The sequence below is a fragment of the Equus asinus genome, chromosome 2 (assembly GCF_041296235.1).
Source record: "Equus asinus isolate D_3611 breed Donkey chromosome 2, EquAss-T2T_v2, whole genome shotgun sequence".
Lineage (NCBI taxonomy): Eukaryota > Metazoa > Chordata > Mammalia > Perissodactyla > Equidae > Equus > Equus asinus.
In genome coordinates, this window is record NC_091791.1 from 121,181,034 (window position 1) to 121,203,827 (window position 22,794).

Sequence of the window (22,794 nt, forward strand, 5' to 3'; positions counted from 1 at the left end):
CGTGTGTCTCCTCTGCTTCAGCGGAGCGGACCTCCCACTCCTCCAGCTACGGGTCGCCCAAAGAGAAGCAATGGGTGCGGTGCGCCTATTACACCCAAGTGCGCACCGTGAAGGGGGTGGCCGTCGCGTGGCAAACCGAAAGCGGGTTTGCACCCGTGGACGAGAGGCCCCGCGTCTTCGAGGCCGAGCTCTCCCAGGAGAGCACCATCGGCTCTCCCCCGAGCCCGGCTGACACGGAGTCCCTGCTCAGCGACACGGAGCCCTGTGTCCAGGAAGCCGAGGCGCACACCCCTGCGCCGGCCGTCCAGGAGCAGGAGGCGCCGCCCCGCGCGGTCACCCCGGAGTGGCTGGGGACCGGCGAGCACGGCTTCCGCTGCGTGGCCTGCTGCCGCGTGTTCCCGTCCCCGGCCGCCGTGGTGGCGCACGCCGAGCGCGGCGTCAAGGAGGGCTTCAGCTGCCGCGTCTTCTATGAGGAGCTGCTGGAGCGCCGGCGGCCCGCGTCTGCGCCGCGCCGGCCCCGACGCTGCCACCTGCTGGCCCAGAGGCGCCTGCTGGCGGCCAAGAGCAGGGAGGTGCGAGCCAAGGAGGAAGCCTGCCTGCGCCTGCAGGCGAGACTGCAAGCACAGAGCCAGGAGCTGAGGCGGCTGCGGAGCGAGCTGGCGTGGCTGCAGAGGCAGGAGGCCTGGCAGAGGCAGGGCCGCGGGGCGCGGCCCCAAGGACCGCGGGGCACGCGCCTGAAGGGCCGCGCTCAGGCCCTGTGACTGCAGAGCAGGGCTGTGGGTGGGATGGGGCCTGTCGGGGAAGACCGCGGGCCAGACCGCTGAGCCACCCCGGGAGACCCTGCACTCCAGGCTGCGTGGTCCGCATCGCCAACCAAGGGCGTGGAGAGCACCACCCGGAAGGGGTGGATGAAGCGGCCTCGGGACAGCCGACTCTGCACGCCAGGTCAGGCCACAGGCTCGCCCAGCCAGGAGAAGAGAGGAGAGCCCCATCTAGATGCTGTGGAATTCGGGACCCTGAACATGGCGACAGTGTAAGGCGGGAAAGAAAACGGGACTTCAGGGGGCTCTGGAGGGCTGGGAGAGCGCCTCAGCCAAGGGAGCTCTAAAGGAAGCGTGGTTGAGAAGGGGTGTAGCTGAGTCGTCCGCAGGAGGAGGAAGCAGAAGGACTCGGGGACGCGGGGAAACAGTCTGTAGGACAGCAATGAATGGGATAAAGCCCCTCAACCCGTCCCTCCGCCTGCCTCCGCTCCCAGCCACGTGCAGGGAGAGACAGGAAGGAGGGCCTGCAAGAGGAGAGGCGGGCTCTTAAAGGAAGCTGAGCTCGCCATCCAAGTCCTCTGGCCTCACTGGGAGAAGCGGGGTTGGAGGGATGTGCCGTTCCCTCTTGGGGGCAGTGGAGGTGGCAGCTGGTGCAGAAAGACTCCATTGGTGCCATCCTTTTCTGCATAACAGGAGATCCAGTTACTGGATGAGTCCTGCAGAGGGTCTCCTAGGGTGCAAGGGAAGCAGCTTGGAAACTTTTTGGCCCCTTTATAACAAACATGCTTTACCCCCCGGTCGTGACACATCCGTGACACTTGCCTGTTCTTTCTTTGTTCTGTGGTATAACCGGACCTATCCTGAGATCAGAGAACTGCAAGAAAACACCTGGCTGAGGATAAAGCAGCAAAAGAGAGGACATTTCCTGTGAACCCTGGAATTATAATGAAGGCAGGGGTGATCCGAGGTGAGGATGGGAAGGGTCAGGTTCATGCCCAGACTCCACGGTGGGCAGAGAAACTAGGGTCAGGGCACCAAGTCCAAGGGCCCGGGAAGCGCTGGGGGTGTCAGGGTGTGTCCATGTCCCTGGGAGCTGAGACGCAGAGTGACACGGGGACCCTCAGGGCACAGGGTGCGTGGGTAGGGTTCCCAGGCCTGGCACACCCATCCACGGGCTGCCCTGTTTGTACTTCTCAGAGGGACAGACGTGGCTCCTGAGGGTGACAGGGTCTGAAGTGGAGGGAAGCCAGGGCTTTGAGGCAGGATCGACTCTGCCTGGTGCTAATGATGAAGAAGGAAATCCTGTTGATGAGGATTATTTTAGGCTGGTTACTTTTAAAAACTGCAGACGGGAAGGAGCCTCTGAGGAGTGGGATTTGCTTGCCCTTGGACGAGAGACATTTGCATTTGTGAAGGAAGTCTCCACGTGTTGGGGGTGTCTCCCTCTCTGCACCAGGAGGAAGGAGGGACGACCTTATCTCTAGAGACTCTTAATGGGGACGGCAAGGACTTAAGTCTTGTCTATGGTGCTTGTCTGGTAACCTCACGTAGCTGACTCCTCCCCCCACCCCCACCACCAATAGCCTGCCGGGAAGCATAGGTCATCCTGACTTAGTCCGGTCTGATTCTGACCTAAAGTTATAGGGCCAGCCAATAACCAGACCCCACCTGCACTGATGCCATTTTAACAACTTCTTTTACACATTCTTTCCTCTGTCTTGGAAAGAGAGAAACTCACATACCTATGCCTTCAACTTAGCCCTACTCTCAACCCATGTTGGCAGCGGCAGCGGCAGCTCCTCCTGCCCGTGGGTCCAGTCCCCACGCAGCAGCTCTGACTGCCCATGGGTCCTGTCCCCATGCCGGCAGCAGCAGCTCTGACTGCCCATTGGGTCCTGTCCCCATGCCGGCAGCAGCAGCTCTGACTGCCCATGGGCCCTGACCCCGTGCTCTTCCATACTATTCTCTCAATAAAAGAGCACTACTGCCAGACCTTGAGAGTCCAAGAAATCTCTCTTTCGACTCCTCGGCTCACCCACCCCGCATCTCTGTGATTCTCAGAGATGCGAGAGTGGAAATGGTCTGGCCATCCCAGTGGGAGGCAGAGGCTGGCTGGGACTTTCCACTGTCCAAGAGATCTTTTGTCCAAAATCTTCTTCTTCCTATAAGTTGCGAAATCCCCGTTAACTACGTCTAAGGGTAGTCTTGGAAAATGGCCTCGAATGCACCGGGGTGAGTTTTCCACTAGAACGGTTAGAGGAGTAAGGCGGGAGCACATAGCAGAGAACAAGGATCTTGCAGTGTCTGCGTGTCACTTAATGAATTGCACATGGTGTCCAGCCTTCTTCCTCGCCAGTATACATGTATACTCAGCACACGTTTGAGGGTGGATGCTTTAATCCTCACAGAATACTTTGGTCATTTCTAGGTGTAGAGTCCAGAAGAAGGCATGGTCTCCAAATGGCAAGCAAGAGCTCTGCTGGGTCTGACCTCCGCACAGCTGAGGGTGTGTCTTCATTCAGTGGTCGAAATCTTTGTGTCTGACGTTAAAGATAGGCTCATGCCTATCTTTTCACAATGCAAAATTTAAAAATGCCTATCTGTGATGTTCTAACTTAGAGAGGTCTTATATTCTGATTATGAGCTGTCTAACTGCAAAGTATTTTAAATCGAAAGTATAATCAGAATCATCCTCTCATATGTAAATTGCACTCCTCTCCCAAGTTGTCCAGCGTTAAAAGACACACGTGTATCCTTCCCTACATCTCTCTCTGCTCAGAGACTGCTAGATTCTTAATGTTTCTGTCCCCTCAGCATTCACTGTTGGGATCCTAAGCCCCAACGTGATGGAGTTAGGAGATGGGGCGTTTGGGAGGTGACTGGGTCCTGAGGGTGGTGCCCCCATGACTGGGACTAGTGCTCTTATAGAAGAGACCCCGCAGAGTTCCCCAGCCCCTTCCACCATGTGAGGATGCAAGAGTGTGAGCCCGACAGGGCCCTCGCCTGTCCATGCTGGTACCCTGATCTTGGACTTCCAACCTCCAGGACTGTGAGAAATCAACTCCTATCGTTTATCAGCCAACCTCAGCTGTGGTATTTTGTTACAGCAGCCCAAATGGACTAAGACAGACACACATATACAGTCCCAGGTACACAGGGAGGTCTGTCTGTTTCTTTGCTTTTTTAAAAATGACGTCCCACTTGGCCCACATTGTTCTGCGCCATGTTTCACTGGACAATCTATGATGGATTCCTGTCAGTCAGCAGATACAGCTAACCCTGTCTTTTTGGTTCTTCTTATTTTGACTCATGTTTACTCTTCATGATTTTGAATTATAGTATACCTTATATACACTGATATATAACTATAGAATGGAAATACATTTCATTATGCTATTTCTTTAAACACTGTCCCTTCTGCGTGTTCTCACTCATTGTCACAGTTGCAGAAGTGTGTCCAGATAATTCTAACAGTCTAATAGGTAGACTCCTTCATCACCCTTGCTTAAGCAATCATACACATACAAACATACGCTCCTACCCCTTTATGCACGTGTATATAGGTTTTCCAGTATACTCAGATATTTGTTATTGTTTTACCAAAACGGGCTCATTTCCTACATACTAATTTGCCCCTTCCTCTGCCCCTCCCTCCTCCAGTGGAATGTCGGTTCGATGCCCTCCATCAGCAAAGGCCTCAAGGACAGAGTTTAAGAGAAAGCAAAGCATTTCCCACCAACTCCTTACCTGAGAGCGTCTTCGTGAGAATGCACGGCACACATGTCACAGGACACAGTAGATGCGGCCTTCTTTACCTTTTCCCTCCTCAAGAAGCAGGAGCCAATGCCAAGAGGTCAGGGCTCATGTCTCCGTACTTCTCACGCCTCTCGTGGTCCCATTTCTCACTCGAGTCGTAAAACTGGGAGTCAAGCAACCAGCTGTGAGAAGATGAACCCAGGAAGTACTCCTCGGCTGGGATGCCTTCAAAGACCGATTATCCGAGTCCTAAGACCAGCTGACGACCTGGGACACTAAGGTGATTGGTCCTCTACCTGCAGGAAGAACAGACTGGGCTGAGGCAAGTCCTCCTTGACCCATCAGGCACCCCAAGAGGTTTTGGAGGCTCCTTCGTATCTTAAGTCAAAAGGCACGTCCAACCCAGTGGGAAAAGCATGGGGCAAAAGACGTTCTCCTTTGGAAGCGGAAACGGGCCCAGGACTCACAAGTGGAATGCGCTTCACCTCGGGCCGGCTTTTCAAGTTAGCGCCAGTCTGTCCCTGGTCGCCTGCACAACCAGGCTTTCCTAACCTTTCACCTCTCTCCTTCCCAGTGTCCTGTGGCCTCTGCCAGTCTTAAGGTGATAGTTGAAACCGCTGCTTGCCCACCTCCGAGGTGGCGGATTCTCAGAGTGCCAAGCGCAAACCAACCGTGCCCTTAGGGGTCCTTTAACGGAAAAGCTGCTAAAAAGAACACAATGCCCAGAATAATCCCGAGACCCTGATGAGGAGGAAGCGGGGTGGGGGTGGTCTTTGACTGTTGGGAGTTCTCAGGGCTCAGGGGCTCCAAGTCACCAGGGTCATGCCCATTGCGGGAAATCTTTAGGGGGTCTGCAACTCTGTGTGTTGAGTGTCCGGCGCAGAGGCCCAGGCAGCCCAAGAGGACCTCTCTGACCTATGCCTCACCCAGCAGTGGGGGAAATCTTCACTAGGTGACCCGCAAGTATTCCTGGGGATCTTTCTTCCAAAGATCTTAGTTTGTAGGCTCTTGAGCGGTAGGAGATGAGAAAGCTGGGACCAAGGAGGTTGCCCAAAGGAGGAGGCTCCCTTTGTGTCCTTGGGGGTTTGGTTCAGCGCCCCCCACCCCCACATGTTTAAGCGAGTAACGCTCCAAGCAGGCATTTGTTGGTAAGTTGCCTCTGCTTAGTTTATTGCTTACCCAGAGGTCAGCTATGGAGAGTCTATGTTGAGTTCATCGGATAGGTCTTCTTTTGCCTGGGCAGAGCAGAGTCTGGTCACAGCTAGTGATGATACTCGGGAAACTGAAACGTGTTAGGCCAGACCAGGCAGGCTTTGCTGCAGAAATGCTTGCCGTTTAGCTCCATCTTCTTGCTAAGTGTCCCATGTAGACCACGCAGGGCAGTGGAGCTCGTGGGAAACCGGCGGGGCTGGCTCTCACAAGTGGACTTGTAAATGCAAAGTCTCCCGCTTTATCAGCATCAGACTTATCTGAAGATCTTGTAGAAAACGCAGATCCTCAGGACCAACACCATGGGGTTCCTACAGACTGGGCATTCTGGGCCTCAGAGTCATGTCCGGGTGGGGACAGAGGAGAGCTGATGGATTCTCCCCAGGGGATAAAATGGGGGTGCGGAGGGAAAGAAGAAAGAAATAGAGCTGAAACAAGATCTTGGAAAGCGCATCATTGGCAAGGACCCATAAATTCTAAACCTGGCTCATGTGCTGGCAAGAACAGCAGTGGACAGGTACTGGGGAATGTGGTATGTTGGCACACGCCTTCAGGACCCAGCTCTCCTTAGCGTTCCTGCTGGCAGAAGGTGAGGCAGGCCGAAAAAGAGTCTCGGAATTTTCCAGGATGTCCACGTGGGCCAACGCACAGCAACAACTGCTGCAAGGGAGGTGGCCAGGCCCAGCCCTCCGAACCCCTCGTCCTGTGTGAGCAGAAGCTCTGGGAGTCTCAAGATGAGCAGGGTGTGGTCGCGGGCCCTCCCAACTGGGTGTGAGTGCCCGGGAGGACCCTTCAAGGGCAGTGCAGGCAGTGCAGGCACTACCTCCAGCCTGGAGAGAGCATGTGCACAGCGAGCGTGGCCTCGTCGGCTCTGCCTTCTCTTCTGGATGTACAAGCCCAGGGCTCTTGCATGGGTGGATCCAGGCAGTTGTGTGCCTGTTCTCCACCCTTCCTGGGTCATCCTCCGCACACACGATAGCTGAGGACACTCCACTGTCCGCCTCGTCGCTCTCAGCACAAGCACTGCCCAAGTCGCTGCAGCCCAGAGCTCCTGGAGGCCTGGTCCTGGGCCTAGGCCTAGGCCTCCAAGGCTGCCTGCCGGCTTTGCCTGCATCCTGTTGGTCCCCGCAGGAGCGGACGGGCTCGCGGGCCAGGCGGCTGGGCGATCCTGGGCGTGGCCGAGCGGTGGGGAGGAGCCGGGCGGTCTCCAGCGGAGCGCGAGGCCAGGATCTCGTCCAGCCTGCCGCAGGGCTTGCGGCAGGGTAGGCCCGGGACGCCGCGCCGCCCTCGGGCTCCCTTCCCGCGTGGCGCCTGCGCCCCAACCGGTCCAACTGCCGCCCTCCCCGCCTGTTCATTCCACTAGTGCGTTCTCTTCTGAAGCGCAGATGCAACAGGTCACCCGTTCCACACCGTGCACTGAAGAAATCCAGCAAGTTTAGAGACCTGATGGGAATAGCAGAAGTTGAAGCTAGTAGATGGGGGGTGGGGGGGGGGGTGGGGGGGGGGGGAGAGTGGGGGCGGGGGGACGGGAGCCTAAGGGGCATAAGGGAAGAATAATTAAAAAAAAATAGAAAGAACCCTGGAATGATAGACCTTCTCTACATTCTGCACTCAACGAGGCTGTGGACACAAAACTACCTGCATATGCTACTGTGCATTTCTTTGAAGCAAATAATGTGAGATAAGGGAATAAGTAAGCAGAGGTGATTGCCAATCTGGGATTGATTAATTGATCTGGATGGCCTGAAAACAGTGAACATCCACCATATTTAAGAAGGGATTTAGCAGTCTAGAGCAAGCAGGGGCAAGCTTTCTAATCATTACCAGAATGGTCCGTTAATCACTCTGAAAAAAGGAACAGCAGCTTAAAATCTTCTACACAGAAAATAACAGGCCAATTCTCTGGCAGGTTCCACCAAACGTGCAGGTACCATATCATTTTAATATTATACAAAGAATAGAAAGAGAGAAGGCATTCCCCAACTTGTCCTATGAGGCCACACACCATAGTAGTCAGCAAAGTTGACCTATTAGTTATCTACTGGTGCGTAACAAATTATCCCCAAACTTAGCTGGTGTGGGGTCAACTGCAAAATATTCAATACATTTTAATACAATTCGGAACTAGATGAAGTTACCTGTTATTACTTCTATCTCAACATAGTCTGGAATGAATAAGCCAGACAATTTAATAAGCAGGTATAAATATCAAGATTTTTTAAAAATTCTAATAATTATGTAATCGCATGCCTCGAAAACGACAACAAAAATTTTGACGAGGTGGCTACATATAAGACAAATATACCAAAATCAATGGCTTCTCTCCAAGCTAGAAATAAAGCATCCCGAAAACGGAAATGGGGGTGGGAGGTATAGACCATTATCTTGCCCCCGTTAGTTCATTGTGCCAAATAGAGTCAAAATTATAAAATATTAAGGAAACACTTCAATAGGAACAGCAAGGAACTTACGAAAAAAACTAAGCTATTGAAGAAGTAAAAGCTGATTGAATGTGTGGAAATTAATTAATAAAGGAAACCCACTAAAACTGGAGTCAGGAAGGCCTTACAGGGAGCTCTCCAGTCCTACCACCCACCGTCAATTACCCCAATTAGGGAGAGACCAGCACCTTGCATCTCCAACGAGAGGTGGGCTACTACTTTACTATCCCAGCAGGAGGCAGAAAGAATTTCCTCTTTGGGGACAACAAGCCCAGCCAATGGAAAACGTTACATGAGGAGTCGTCCGCACCCTGAACTCTCACTCTCCTCGAATTAACTTTCACTTAGAACAGCTCCCGTAACTCCCAGGCCTTCCTGACTCCAATTTTAGTTGGTTTCCTTTATTAATTCATTTCTGAACAAGCACACATCTTTCTTTTCTCCTGTGTTCCCGCCGACTCGTCCCTGTCCTGCCTTCTGCAATCGCACAAAACAAGCCTCCTCTCTCGCCATCAGAGAGTTTTCAAGTCCCTCTGAGTAGTCAGGCCACACTCTCTGCTCACCACATCCATTGTCTCAAATCCTTCCTCAAAGGGTTCCACGATTTACTGGTTCCTCTTCTAAGTGCCTCCAGAACAGAAGCAAACTCCAAGCCAAGAGAGGACGGCGGGCTTTCCCCAAGAGCCCTCCTAAATCTCCCAGACAGGTGGAGGTCCTGAGTCCACGCTTTTCCGGAGGCCACAATCCTATCTCTTTCTCACTGGTCCCAAGGGGAAACACGCAGAGGGCTAAGGAGCTTCCCGCTAACACTTTCCAGGGCTTGGGACTGGGAAGGTCAAGAACGGGGGCAAAATGCTCACTTGGGAGCAATGGTGCCTCCAGCTGCCAGGACAAACAGTCCAGCTCTGCAGGGGATGCCTAGGATGGAGGAGTCCTTGTGGGAGTCACCACTCATTCATTCATTCATTCATTCAACAAATGCGTGTCGAGTGCCTACTACGTGTCAGGCGCTCTCCTACTTTCTGGGATTACAGACCTGAGAGCAAGCCGGTGTTTGCCTCCACGTTGCTTACGGTCCCATTCAAGGAGACAGATTTTCAAATGAGCCTCTCCCGTGGACCTGGAGGAGCGTAAGGACGGGGGCTTTCGGGAGCTCTGCATGCTCAGGGCGAGGACATCAGCTAATCTGCGCACCCTCGGCAAGCTGTGACCTGCAGTACAACGGTAACCGTGACCATTAGCATAGTCTTCTCCTGTAACAGTCACTGTTCTAAATGCTTTCCATGGATTGACCTCTTCAGCCTCCAAATGATGCTATCAGGTGGAGAGAGTCCTTTCCATTTTACAGATCAGAAAGCGAGGCAGAGGGGCTGACCCCGTGGCCAAGCGGTTAAGTTCACCCACTCCGCCTCGGCGGCCCAGGGCTTTGCCGGTTCGGATCCTGGGCGCGGACATGGCACCGCTCGTCAGGCCAGGCTGAGGCGGCGTCCCACGTGCCGCAACTAGGAGGACCCACAACTAAAAATGTACAACTATGTACCGGGGGACTTTGGGGAGAAAAAGGAAAAATAGAATCTTTAAAAAAAAAAAAATAAAAATGGAAAGTGAAGCAGAGAGAGGTCCACTGACTGGCCCAAGATCCAGCAGGTGGCGGAGCAGGGATCAAACCCAGTGGTGCTCCATGCACCACTGTGCCTCCCCGTGGGAGGGGCGGACCCAGGAGGGAGGGGAGGGACGGTCTCCCAGTCAGGGGGAACAGCCTTTGAGCAGGCTCAGAGGCAAAGGAGGTCTGAGAGGGCTTCAGAGGGGACACTGAGTGACCAGGGCTGGAGAGATGACTTCCAAACAGAGGCACAGGAGAGGTCTCGGGGGAAGATATCACCCCTCCCAGTCTGTTCTCATTTTCTGCCCTCTCACCCTCTCTCCAAATGGATGGGAGGCCCCTTGAGGGCAGGGAAAAGTTCCAAATCACTTTATTACGTAATTATTATATCACCTTCCCTCAGCTGCCCTCCTCACCCCTACTTCAACTGTTGCCGTGATTTCTTGTTGCCATGTTGACGTTCAAACTGGGCCCTCGGAACTGAGCTATGTCAGCGGTGACATCACACAGGATTTACTGGAAGACTCGGAGCTCACTCAGATCCCAACTGCTCTCAGAGAGGTTGTGGATCCGGGATCTCCCTGTGGGGCAGCACCTGTAGCTGCCGACTCACAGGCATTCAGGACTCACTCAGAGTCTACGACCCAAGAGAGGCTGAGATTGGGAAGAGGGAGAGAAATCCTTCCGGAGACCATCCTGGGAGTTCACCTCTGCCCCGACAGGATGAATCGGCGGCAATCCGGGAGGAAGAGGCCTATCTCTGAGACCCCAGGTAAGGAGAGGAGGAAAACAGTCTGACGGATGGGAGCTGGGAAGCCAGGGGTCTGATTTCCCCGGACAGATGGCCAGAGGCCTGAGGCTCACTGAGGCTTTCACTGTGAACGTACTGTGTCATTTAGTAGACAAGGAACACATGCGTAACATGAACGAATAAGTGAAGGAGTGAGTGAGTGAACCGAAGGACCCCCTACTGTGAGTCTGAGGGTCTTTCCTCAATTGGCTCAGACCAGAAACTTAACTGTTCAGGCCTGAGCCCTGGGAAGGGCTTGATGGCCACGCGAAGGCAGGAAGCAAGTGAGCCCCTGGGGCAGACGGCGTGGGACTGGGGAGAAGGGGCGAGGGGACTTGTCCCCTTCGCTGTCATCGCATTTTCTACTGAGAGGGAATTAATACCTCAGGTGAGGCAGCAAAAACAGTAATCCAGAAGTGATGGAAGGGTGCTGGGTGGTTGGCCCAGTACCCCACGACGACCCCAGAGGTCTCCCTCATTCTGAGCCAGGGCTGGGGCAGAAGGGGGCCTGGGCAGACAGCACTACCCTCAGTCCAAGGCCTCGCCTTCTCCTCCTCTGTCTCCCGTCCACCTCTCCCTAGGGCTCCACGATGTGGCACAGCAAAGCTTCACTTCAGAATCGCATTCTAAATCTCTCCTTAACCTGTGTTTCTGCCAGAAATCCTACAAATCCTAGTTCGGGACCCTTTCCCCAGTCAGTTCCTTTTCCCCTTGCCTCCTCCCCAACTTCCTGACAACTCCCATGTGCTGCTCGCCACAGGCCCAGCTGGTTTCCTCTTCCCTCCTGGTCTTCTGTCTGCAGATTCTGTCCACTGCCCCCTGAGGTCTTCTCCATCTCGGTCCTACCTGAACCCTTCACTCCCTCCCCCACACACACCCAAAGCTTGCTTCCATCGCTTCCTTTCTGCATCCTGAACTCTCCAAACCAGCCCCGTCCTCAGAAGCATGCACAGACCCTGAGGCTGACGCAGCAAGCCCGCAGATGCCCTCGCTGAGGTTTTCATGTACTCACCACCGAGGTGGGGGATCAGGGCGCTCAGACACGGACATCTGTTTTCTGCCTTCACACTGAAGGAGCTCATCTCACGAGGAAGTGCTCAGGAGTCGGCTCCGAGCAAGCCTTTTTAAAGGTCTAGTGTTGCCTGGTTAAGGAAGGTTTGAGAAAGAAGGAAACTTGCAAGAGCCTTAACAAAGTATACAAATTAGTATGCCTGTCAGTGGAATTCCTTCTGTCAGTGCCCCCCTAATACCGGGTTGAAAAGAGCTGAGCATCTCTCCCGTTGGCACGCTAACCCTCTAACTAACTATCCTAGCAAATCAACTTCATAGAAAACATCTCCCAGAGGGGTAGCATAGTTGGCATTCAACAAATGTTAGGGAAAAAAAAGAAAAATTAGCCTGAAGGTCCTACAATTACAAGCAGAAGATCGCAAAGGGTATTGTATTGTCTCCCACGACAGACCTTTGACACAGGGTACCACTGTCATTGGTACCACTGTGCTCAGGGGACTTGTGTCACCCCCAGCAGTGCAACCAGCACTGGAAGGCTCGGGACCCGGGCCCGCCGGGGCAAGACGAAGATGTGACGAGGTTTCCCAGAGGTGGAGGAGGGTAGCGACGGAGAGGCCCCCAGGGACCCCAGAGCTCATGGAACTCCCACTCTGTTCTCAGAGGCCTCAACCCAAGAGGACAGGGCCACACAGCCTACACCATCGGAAAACAGAAGCCGGAGCTCCAGGCCCAGGAAGACCCTCCGACTCCCAGAGACGTGTGTCTCCTCTGCTTCAGCGGAGCGGACCTCCCACTCCTCCAGCTACGGGTCGCCCAAAGAGAAGCAATGGGTGCGGTGCGCCTATTACACCCAAGTGCGCACCGTGAAGGGGGTGGCCGTCGCGTGGCAAACCGAAAGCGGGTTTGCACCCGTGGACGAGAGGCCCCGCGTCTTCGAGGCCGAGCTCTCCCAGGAGAGCACCATCGGCTCTCCCCCGAGCCCGGCTGACACGGAGTCCCTGCTCAGCGACACGGAGCCCTGTGTCCAGGAAGCCGAGGCGCACACCCCTGCGCCGGCCGTCCAGGAGCAGGAGGCGCCGCCCCGCGCGGTCACCCCGGAGTGGCTGGGGACCGGCGAGCACGGCTTCCGCTGCGTGGCCTGCTGCCGCGTGTTCCCGTCCCCGGCCGCCGTGGTGGCGCACGCCGAGCGCGGCGTCAAGGAGGGCTTCAGCTGCCGCGTCTTCTATGAGGAGCTGCTGGAGCGCCGGCGGCCCGCGTCTGCGCCGCGCCGGCCCCGACGCTGCCACCTGCTAGCCCAGAGGCGCCTGCTGGCGGCCAAGAGCAGGGAGGTGCGAGCCAAGGAGGAAGCCTGCCTGCGCCTGCAGGCGAGACTGCAAGCACAGAGCCAGGAGCTGAGGCGGCTGCGGAGCGAGCTGGCGTGGCTGCAGAGGCAGGAGGCCTGGCAGAGGCAGGGCCGCGGGGCGCGGCCCCAAGGACCGCGGGGCATGCGCCTGAAGGGCCGCGCTCAGGCCCTGTGACTGCAGAGCAGGGCTGTGGGTGGGATGGGGCCTGTCGGGGAAGACCGCGGGCCAGACCGCTGAGCCACCCCGGGAGACCCTGCACTCCAGGCTGCGTGGTCCGCATCGCCAACCAAGGGCGTGGAGAGCACCACCCGGAAGGGGTGGATGAAGCGGCCTCGGGACAGCCGACTCTGCACGCCAGGTCAGGCCACAGGCTCGCCCAGCCAGGAGAAGAGAGGAGAGCCCCATCTAGATGCTGTGGAATTCGGGACCCTGAACATGGCGACAGTGTAAGGCGGGAAAGAAAACGGGACTTCAGGGGGCTCTGGAGGGCTGGGAGAGCGCCTCAGCCAAGGGAGCTCTAAAGGAAGCGTGGTTGAGAAGGGGTGTAGCTGAGTCGTCCGCAGGAGGAGGAAGCAGAAGGACTCGGGGACGCGGGGAAACAGTCTGTAGGACAGCAATGAATGGGATAAAGCCCCTCAACCCGTCCCTCCGCCTGCCTCCGCTCCCAGCCACGTGCAGGGAGAGACAGGAAGGAGGGCCTGCAAGAGGAGAGGCGGGCTCTTAAAGGAAGCTGAGCTCGCCATCCAAGTCCTCTGGCCTCACTGGGAGAAGCGGGGTTGGAGGGATGTGCCGTTCCCTCTTGGGGGCAGTGGAGGTGGCAGCTGGTGCAGAAAGACTCCATTGGTGCCATCCTTTTCTGCATAACAGGAGATCCAGTTACTGGATGAGTCCTGCAGAGGGTCTCCTAGGGTGCAAGGGAAGCAGCTTGGAAACTTTTTGGCCCCTTTATAACAAACATGCTTTACCCCCCGGTCGTGACACATCCGTGACACTTGCCTGTTCTTTCTTTGTTCTGTGGTATAACCGGACCTATCCTGAGATCAGAGAACTGCAAGAAAACACCTGGCTGAGGATAAAGCAGCAAAAGAGAGGACATTTCCTGTGAACCCTGGAATTATAATGAAGGCAGGGGTGATCCGAGGTGAGGATGGGAAGGGTCAGGTTCATGCCCAGACTCCACGGTGGGCAGAGAAACTAGGGTCAGGGCACCAAGTCCAAGGGCCCGGGAAGCGCTGGGGGTGTCAGGGTGTGTCCATGTCCCTGGGAGCTGAGACGCAGAGTGACACGGGGACCCTCAGGGCACAGGGTGCGTGGGTAGGGTTCCCAGGCCTGGCACACCCATCCACGGGCTGCCCTGTTTGTACTTCTCAGAGGGACAGACGTGGCTCCTGAGGGTGACAGGGTCTGAAGTGGAGGGAAGCCAGGGCTTTGAGGCAGGATCGACTCTGCCTGGTGCTAATGATGAAGAAGGAAATCCTGTTGATGAGGATTATTTTAGGCTGGTTACTTTTAAAAACTGCAGACGGGAAGGAGCCTCTGAGGAGTGGGATTTGCTTGCCCTTGGACGAGAGACATTTGCATTTGTGAAGGAAGTCTCCACGTGTTGGGGGTGTCTCCCTCTCTGCACCAGGAGGAAGGAGGGACGACCTTATCTCTAGAGACTCTTAATGGGGACGGCAAGGACTTAAGTCTTGTCTATGGTGCTTGTCTGGTAACCTCACGTAGCTGACTCCTCCCCCCACCCCCACCACCAATAGCCTGCCGGGAAGCATAGGTCATCCTGACTTAGTCCGGTCTGATTCTGACCTAAAGTTATAGGGCCAGCCAATAACCAGACCCCACCTGCACTGATGCCATTTTAACAACTTCTTTTACACATTCTTTCCTCTGTCTTGGAAAGAGAGAAACTCACATACCTATGCCTTCAACTTAGCCCTACTCTCAACCCATGTTGGCAGCGGCAGCGGCAGCTCCTCCTGCCCGTGGGTCCAGTCCCCACGCAGCAGCTCTGACTGCCCATGGGTCCTGTCCCCATGCCGGCAGCAGCAGCTCTGACTGCCCATTGGGTCCTGTCCCCATGCCGGCAGCAGCAGCTCTGACTGCCCATGGGCCCTGACCCCGTGCTCTTCCATACTATTCTCTCAATAAAAGAGCACTACTGCCAGACCTTGAGAGTCCAAGAAATCTCTCTTTCGACTCCTCGGCTCACCCACCCCGCATCTCTGTGATTCTCAGAGATGCGAGAGTGGAAATGGTCTGGCCATCCCAGTGGGAGGCAGAGGCTGGCTGGGACTTTCCACTGTCCAAGAGATCTTTTGTCCAAAATCTTCTTCTTCCTATAAGTTGCGAAATCCCCGTTAACTACGTCTAAGGGTAGTCTTGGAAAATGGCCTCGAATGCACCGGGGTGAGTTTTCCACTAGAACGGTTAGAGGAGTAAGGCGGGAGCACATAGCAGAGAACAAGGATCTTGCAGTGTCTGCGTGTCACTTAATGAATTGCACATGGTGTCCAGCCTTCTTCCTCGCCAGTATACATGTATACTCAGCACACGTTTGAGGGTGGATGCTTTAATCCTCACAGAATACTTTGGTCATTTCTAGGTGTAGAGTCCAGAAGAAGGCATGGTCTCCAAATGGCAAGCAAGAGCTCTGCTGGGTCTGACCTCCGTACAGCTGAGGGTGTGTCTTCATTCAGTGGTCGAAATCTTTGTGTCTGACGTTAAAGATAGGCTCATGCCTATCTTTTCACAATGCAAAATTTAAAAATGCCTATCTGTGATGTTCTAACTTAGAGAGGTCTTATATTCTGATTATGAGCTGTCTAACTGCAAAGTATTTTAAATCGAAAGTATAATCAGAATCATCCTCTCATATGTAAATTGCACTCCTCTCCCAAGTTGTCCAGCGTTAAAAGACACACGTGTATCCTTCCCTACATCTCTCTCTGCTCAGAGACTGCTAGATTCTTAATGTTTCTGTCCCCTCAGCATTCACTGTTGGGATCCTAAGCCCCAACGTGATGGAGTTAGGAGATGGGGCGTTTGGGAGGTGACTGGGTCCTGAGGGTGGTGCCCCCATGACTGGGACTAGTGCTCTTATAGAAGAGACCCCGCAGAGTTCCCCAGCCCCTTCCACCATGTGAGGATGCAAGAGTGTGAGCCCGACAGGGCCCTCGCCTGTCCATGCTGGTACCCTGATCTTGGACTTCCAACCTCCAGGACTGTGAGAAATCAACTCCTATCGTTTATCAGCCAACCTCAGCTGTGGTATTTTGTTACAGCAGCCCAAATGGACTAAGACAGACACACATATACAGTCCCAGGTACACAGGGAGGTCTGTCTGTTTCTTTGCTTTTTTAAAAATGACGTCCCACTTGGCCCACATTGTTCTGCGCCATGTTTCACTGGACAATCTATGATGGATTCCTGTCAGTCAGCAGATACAGCTAACCCTGTCTTTTTGGTTCTTCTTATTTTGACTCATGTTTACTCTTCATGATTTTGAATTATAGTATACCTTATATACACTGATATATAACTATAGAATGGAAATACATTTCATTATGCTATTTCTTTAAACACTGTCCCTTCTGCGTGTTCTCACTCATTGTCACAGTTGCAGAAGTGTGTCCAGATAATTCTAACAGTCTAATAGGTAGACTCCTTCATCACCCTTGCTTAAGCAATCATACACATACAAACATACGCTCCTACCCCTTTATGCACGTGTATATAGGTTTTCCAGTATACTCAGATATTTGTTATTGTTTTACCAAAACGGGCTCATTTCCTACATACTAATTTGCCCCTTCCTCTGCCCCTCCCTCCTCCAGTGGAATGTCGGTTCGATGCCCTCCATCAGCAAAGGCCTCAAGGACAGAGTTTAAGAGAAAGCAAAGCATTTCCCACCAACTCCTTACCTGAGAGCGTCTTCGTGAGAATGCACGGCACACATGTCACAGGACACAGTAGATGCGGCCTTCTTTACCTTTTCCCTCCTCAAGAAGCAGGAGCCAATGCCAAGAGGTCAGGGCTCATGTCTCCGTACTTCTCACGCCTCTCGTGGTCCCATTTCTCACTCGAGTCGTAAAACTGGGAGTCAAGCAACCAGCTGTGAGAAGATGAACCCAGGAAGTACTCCTCGGCTGGGATGCCTTCAAAGACCGATTATCCGAGTCCTAAGACCAGCTGACGACCTGGGACACTAAGGTGATTGGTCCTCTACCTGCAGGAAGAACAGACTGGGCTGAGGCAAGTCCTCCTTGACCCATCAGGCACCCCAAGAGGTTTTGGAGGCTCCTTCGTATCTTAAGTCAAAAGGCACGTCCAACCCAGTGGGAAAAGCATGGGGCAAAAGACGTTCTCCTTTGGAAGCGGAAACGGGCCCAGGACTCACAAGTGGAATGCGCTTCACCTCGGGCCGGCTTTTCAAGTTAGCGCCAGTCTGTCCCTGGTCGCCTGCACAACCAGGCTTTCCTAACCTTTCACCTCTCTCCTTCCCAGTGTCCTGTGGCCTCTGCCAGTCTTAAGGTGATAGTTGAAACCGCTGCTTGCCCACCTCCGAGGTGGCGGATTCTCAGAGTGCCAAGCGCAAACCAACCGTGCCCTTAGGGGTCCTTTAACGGAAAAGCTGCTAAAAAGAACACAATGCCCAGAATAATCCCGAGACCCTGATGAGGAGGAAGCGGGGTGGGGGTGGTCTTTGACTGTTGGGAGTTCTCAGGGCTCAGGGGCTCCAAGTCACCAGGGTCATGCCCATTGCGGGAAATCTTTAGGGGGTCTGCAACTCTGTGTGTTGAGTGTCCGGCGCAGAGGCCCAGGCAGCCCAAGAGGACCTCTCTGACCTATGCCTCACCCAGCAGTGGGGGAAATCTTCACTAGGTGACCCGCAAGTATTCCTGGGGATCTTTCTTCCAAAGATCTTAGTTTGTAGGCTCTTGAGCGGTAGGAGATGAGAAAGCTGGGACCAAGGAGGTTGCCCAAAGGAGGAGGCTCCCTTTGTGTCCTTGGGGGTTTGGTTCAGCGCCCCCCACCCCCACATGTTTAAGCGAGTAACGCTCCAAGCAGGCATTTGTTGGTAAGTTGCCTCTGCTTAGTTTATTGCTTACCCAGAGGTCAGCTATGGAGAGTCTATGTTGAGTTCATCGGATAGGTCTTCTTTTGCCTGGGCAGAGCAGAGTCTGGTCACAGCTAGTGATGATACTCGGGAAACTGAAACGTGTTAGGCCAGACCAGGCAGGCTTTGCTGCAGAAATGCTTGCCGTTTAGCTCCATCTTCTTGCTAAGTGTCCCATGTAGACCACGCAGGGCAGTGGAGCTCGTGGGAAACCGGCGGGGCTGGCTCTCACAAGTGGACTTGTAAATGCAAAGTCTCCCGCTTTATCAGCATCAGACTTATCTGAAGATCTTGTAGAAAACGCAGATCCTCAGGACCAACACCATGGGGTTCCTACAGACTGGGCATTCTGGGCCTCAGAGTCATGTCCGGGTGGGGACAGAGGAGAGCTGATGGATTCTCCCCAGGGGATAAAATGGGGGTGCGGAGGGAAAGAAGAAAGAAATAGAGCTGAAACAAGATCTTGGAAAGCGCATCATTGGCAAGGACCCATAAATTCTAAACCTGGCTCATGTGCTGGCAAGAACAGCAGTGGACAGGTACTGGGGAATGTGGTATGTTGGCACACGCCTTCAGGACCCAGCTCTCCTTAGCGTTCCTGCTGGCAGAAGGTGAGGCAGGCCGAAAAAGAGTCTCGGAATTTTCCAGGATGTCCACGTGGGCCAACGCACAGCAACAACTGCTGCAAGGGAGGTGGCCAGGCCCAGCCCTCCGAACCCCTCGTCCTGTGTGAGCAGAAGCTCTGGGAGTCTCAAGATGAGCAGGGTGTGGTCGCGGGCCCTCCCAACTGGGTGTGAGTGCCCGGGAGGACCCTTCAAGGGCAGTGCAGGCAGTGCAGGCACTACCTCCAGCCTGGAGAGAGCATGTGCACAGCGAGCGTGGCCTCGTCGGCTCTGCCTTCTCTTCTGGATGTACAAGCCCAGGGCTCTTGCATGGGTGGATCCAGGCAGTTGTGTGCCTGTTCTCCACCCTTCCTGGGTCATCCTCCGCACACACGATAGCTGAGGACACTCCACTGTCCGCCTCGTCGCTCTCAGCACAAGCACTGCCCAAGTCGCTGCAGCCCAGAGCTCCTGGAGGCCTGGTCCTGGGCCTAGGCCTAGGCCTCCAAGGCTGCCTGCCGGCTTTGCCTGCATCCTGTTGGTCCCCGCAGGAGCGGACGGGCTCGCGGGCCAGGCGGCTGGGCGATCCTGGGCGTGGCCGAGCGGTGGGGAGGAGCCGGGCGGTCTCCAGCGGAGCGCGAGGCCAGGATCTCGTCCAGCCTGCCGCAGGGCTTGCGGCAGGGTAGGCCCGGGACGCCGCGCCGCCCTCGGGCTCCCTTCCCGCGTGGCGCCTGCGCCCCAACCGGTCCAACTGCCGCCCTCCCCGCCTGTTCATTCCACTAGTGCGTTCTCTTCTGAAGCGCAGATGCAACAGGTCACCCGTTCCACACCGTGCACTGAAGAAATCCAGCAAGTTTAGAGACCTGATGGGAATAGCAGAAGTTGAAGCTAGTAGATGGGGGGTGGGGGGGGGGGTGGGGGGGGGGGGGGGGGGGGGGGGGGGGGGACGGGAGCCTAAGGGGCATAAGGGAAGAATAATTAAAAAAAAATAGAAAGAACCCTGGAATGATAGCCCTTCTCTACATTCTGCACTCAACGAGGCTGTGGACACAAAACTACCTGCATATGCTACTGTGCATTTCTTTGAAGCAAATAATGTGAGATAAGGGAATAAGTAAGCAGAGGTGATTGCCAATCTGGGATTGATTAATTGATCTGGATGGCCTGAAAACAGTGAACATCCACCATATTTAAGAAGGGATTTAGCAGTCTAGAGCAAGCAGGGGCAAGCTTTCTAATCATTACCAGAATGGTCCGTTAATCACTCTGAAAAAAGGAACAGCAGCTTAAAATCTTCTACACAGAAAATAACAGGCCAATTCTCTGGCAGGTTCCACCAAACGTGCAGGTACCATATCATTTTAATATTATACAAAGAATAGAAAGAGAGAAGGCATTCCCCAACTTGTCCTATGAGGCCACACACCATAGTAGTCAGCAAAGTTGACCTATTAGTTATCTACTGGTGCGTAACAAATTATCCCCAAACTTAGCTGGTGTGGGGTCAACTGCAAAATATTCAATACATTTTAATACAATTCGGAACTAGATGAAGTTACCTGTTATTACTTCTATCTCAACATAGTCTGGAATGAATAAGCCAGACAATTTAATAAGCAGGTATAAATATCAAGATTTTTTAAAAATTCTAATAATTATGTAATCGCATGCCTCGAAAACGACAACAAAAATTTTGACGAGGTGGCTACATATAAGACAAATATACCAAAATCAATGGCTTCTCTCCAAGCTAGAAATAAAGCATCCCGAAAACGGAAATGGGGGTGGGAGGTATAGACCATTATCTTGCCCCCGTTAGTTCATTGTGCCAAATAGAGTCAAAATTATAAAATATTAAGGAAACACTTCAATAGGAACAGCAAGGAACTTACGAAAAAAACTAAGCTATTGAAGAAGTAAAAGCTGATTGAATGTGTGGAAATTAATTAATAAAGGAAACCCACTAAAACTGGAGTCAGGAAGGCCTTACAGGGAGCTCTCCAGTCCTACCACCCACCGTCAATTACCCCAATTAGGGAGAGACCAGCACCTTGCATCTCCAACGAGAGGTGGGCTACTACTTTACTATCCCAGCAGGAGGCAGAAAGAATTTCCTCTTTGGGGACAACAAGCCCAGCCAATGGAAAACGTTACATGAGGAGTCGTCCGCACCCTGAACTCTCACTCTCCTCGAATTAACTTTCACTTAGAACAGCTCCCGTAACTCCCAGGCCTTCCTGACTCCAATTTTAGTTGGTTTCCTTTATTAATTCATTTCTGAACAAGCACACATCTTTCTTTTCTCCTGTGTTCCCGCCGACTCGTCCCTGTCCTGCCTTCTGCAATCGCACAAAACAAGCCTCCTCTCTCGCCATCAGAGAGTTTTCAAGTCCCTCTGAGTAGTCAGGCCACACTCTCTGCTCACCACATCCATTGTCTCAAATCCTTCCTCAAAGGGTTCCACGATTTACTGGTTCCTCTTCTAAGTGCCTCCAGAACAGAAGCAAACTCCAAGCCAAGAGAGGACGGCGGGCTTTCCCCAAGAGCCCTCCTAAATCTCCCAGACAGGTGGAGGTCCTGAGTCCACGCTTTTCCGGAGGCCACAATCCTATCTCTTTCTCACTGGTCCCAAGGGGAAACACGCAGAGGGCTAAGGAGCTTCCCGCTAACACTTTCCAGGGCTTGGGACTGGGAAGGTCAAGAACGGGGGCAAAATGCTCACTTGGGAGCAATGGTGCCTCCAGCTGCCAGGACAAACAGTCCAGCTCTGCAGGGGATGCCTAGGATGGAGGAGTCCTTGTGGGAGTCACCACTCATTCATTCATTCATTCATTCATTCATTCAACAAATGCGTGTCGAGTGCCTACTACGTGTCAGGCGCTCTCCTACTTTCTGGGATTACAGACCTGAGAGCAAGCCGGTGTTTGCCTCCACGTTGCTTACGGTCCCATTCAAGGAGACAGATTTTCAAATGAGCCTCTCCCGTGGACCTGGAGGAGCGTAAGGACGGGGGCTTTCGGGAGCTCTGCATGCTCAGGGCGAGGACATCAGCTAATCTGCGCACCCTCGGCAAGCTGTGACCTGCAGTACAACGGTAACCGTGACCATTAGCATAGTCTTCTCCTGTAACAGTCACTGTTCTAAATGCTTTCCATGGATTGACCTCTTCAGCCTCCAAATGATGCTATCAGGTGGAGAGAGTCCTTTCCATTTTACAGATCAGAAAGCGAGGCACAGGGGCTGACCCCGTGGCCAAGCGGTTAAGTTCACCCACTCCGCCTCGGCGGCCCAGGGCTTTGCCGGTTCGGATCCTGGGCGCGGACATGGCACCGCTCGTCAGGCCAGGCTGAGGCGGCGTCCCACGTGCCGCAACTAGGAGGACCCACAACTAAAAATGTACAACTATGTACCGGGGGACTTTGGGGAGAAAAAGGAAAAATAGAATCTTTAAAAAAAAAAAAATAAAAATGGAAAGTGAAGCAGAGAGAGGTCCACTGACTGGCCCAAGATCCAGCAGGTGGCGGAGCAGGGATCAAACCCAGTGGTGCTCCATGCACCACTGTGCCTCCCCGTGGGAGGGGCGGACCCAGGAGGGAGGGGAGGGACGGTCTCCCAGTCAGGGGGAACAGCCTTTGAGCAGGCTCAGAGGCAAAGGAGGTCTGAGAGGGCTTCAGAGGGGACACTGAGTGACCAGGGCTGGAGAGATGACTTCCAAACAGAGGCACAGGAGAGGTCTCGGGGGAAGATATCACCCCTCCCAGTCTGTTCTCATTTTCTGCCCTCTCACCCTCTCTCCAAATGGATGGGAGGCCCCTTGAGGGCAGGGAAAAGTTCCAAATCACTTTATTACGTAATTATTATATCACCTTCCCTCAGCTGCCCTCCTCACCCCTACTTCAACTGTTGCCGTGATTTCTTGTTGCCATGTTGACGTTCAAACTGGGCCCTCGGAACTGAGCTATGTCAGCGGTGACATCACACAGGATTTACTGGAAGACTCGGAGCTCACTCAGATCCCAACTGCTCTCAGAGAGGTTGTGGATCCGGGATCTCCCTGTGGGGCAGCACCTGTAGCTGCCGACTCACAGGCATTCAGGACTCACTCAGAGTCTACGACCCAAGAGAGGCTGAGATTGGGAAGAGGGAGAGAAATCCTTCCGG

The 22,794-nt window shown here is 53.9% G+C and overlaps 2 protein-coding genes across 2 annotated transcripts in view; one reads left to right on the forward strand and one right to left on the reverse strand.

The window, feature by feature from the left end:
* LOC123276011 (cytoplasmic FMR1-interacting protein 1-like) overlaps nt 1–22,794 on the reverse strand; it is a 177,836-nt gene that overhangs the window by 54,336 nt on the left and 100,706 nt on the right. The window contains exons 38-44 of the mRNA XM_070497085.1: nt 21,540–21,714; nt 18,024–19,496; nt 16,836–17,140; nt 11,573–11,702; nt 9,204–9,378; nt 5,697–7,169; nt 4,509–4,813 (exon numbers count right to left, since the gene is read on the reverse strand). The gene's annotated coding sequence lies outside the window, so the exon portion shown is untranslated. The remainder of the gene's footprint in view (nt 1–4,508; nt 4,814–5,696; nt 7,170–9,203; nt 9,379–11,572; nt 11,703–16,835; nt 17,141–18,023; nt 19,497–21,539; nt 21,715–22,794) is intronic.
* Nucleotides 10,494–13,088, forward strand: LOC139046399 (protein FAM170B-like). The gene is made up of 2 exons (XM_070519583.1): nt 10,494–10,542; nt 12,349–13,088. Exons 1-2 carry the CDS (start codon nt 10,494–10,496, stop codon nt 13,086–13,088), a joined length of 789 nt encoding a protein of 262 aa, XP_070375684.1.

Excerpts from the sequence above, each read along its gene's own strand:
- LOC139046399 (XM_070519583.1), top strand. The coding sequence starts at position 10,494 with ATGAATCGGCGGCAATCCGGGAGGAAGAGGCCTATCTCTGAGACCCCA. Across the intron at positions 10,543-12,348 it reads GCCTATCTCTGAGACCCCAG|CGGAGCGGACCTCCCACTCC; the intron begins GTAAGGAGAGGA and ends CCTCTGCTTCAG.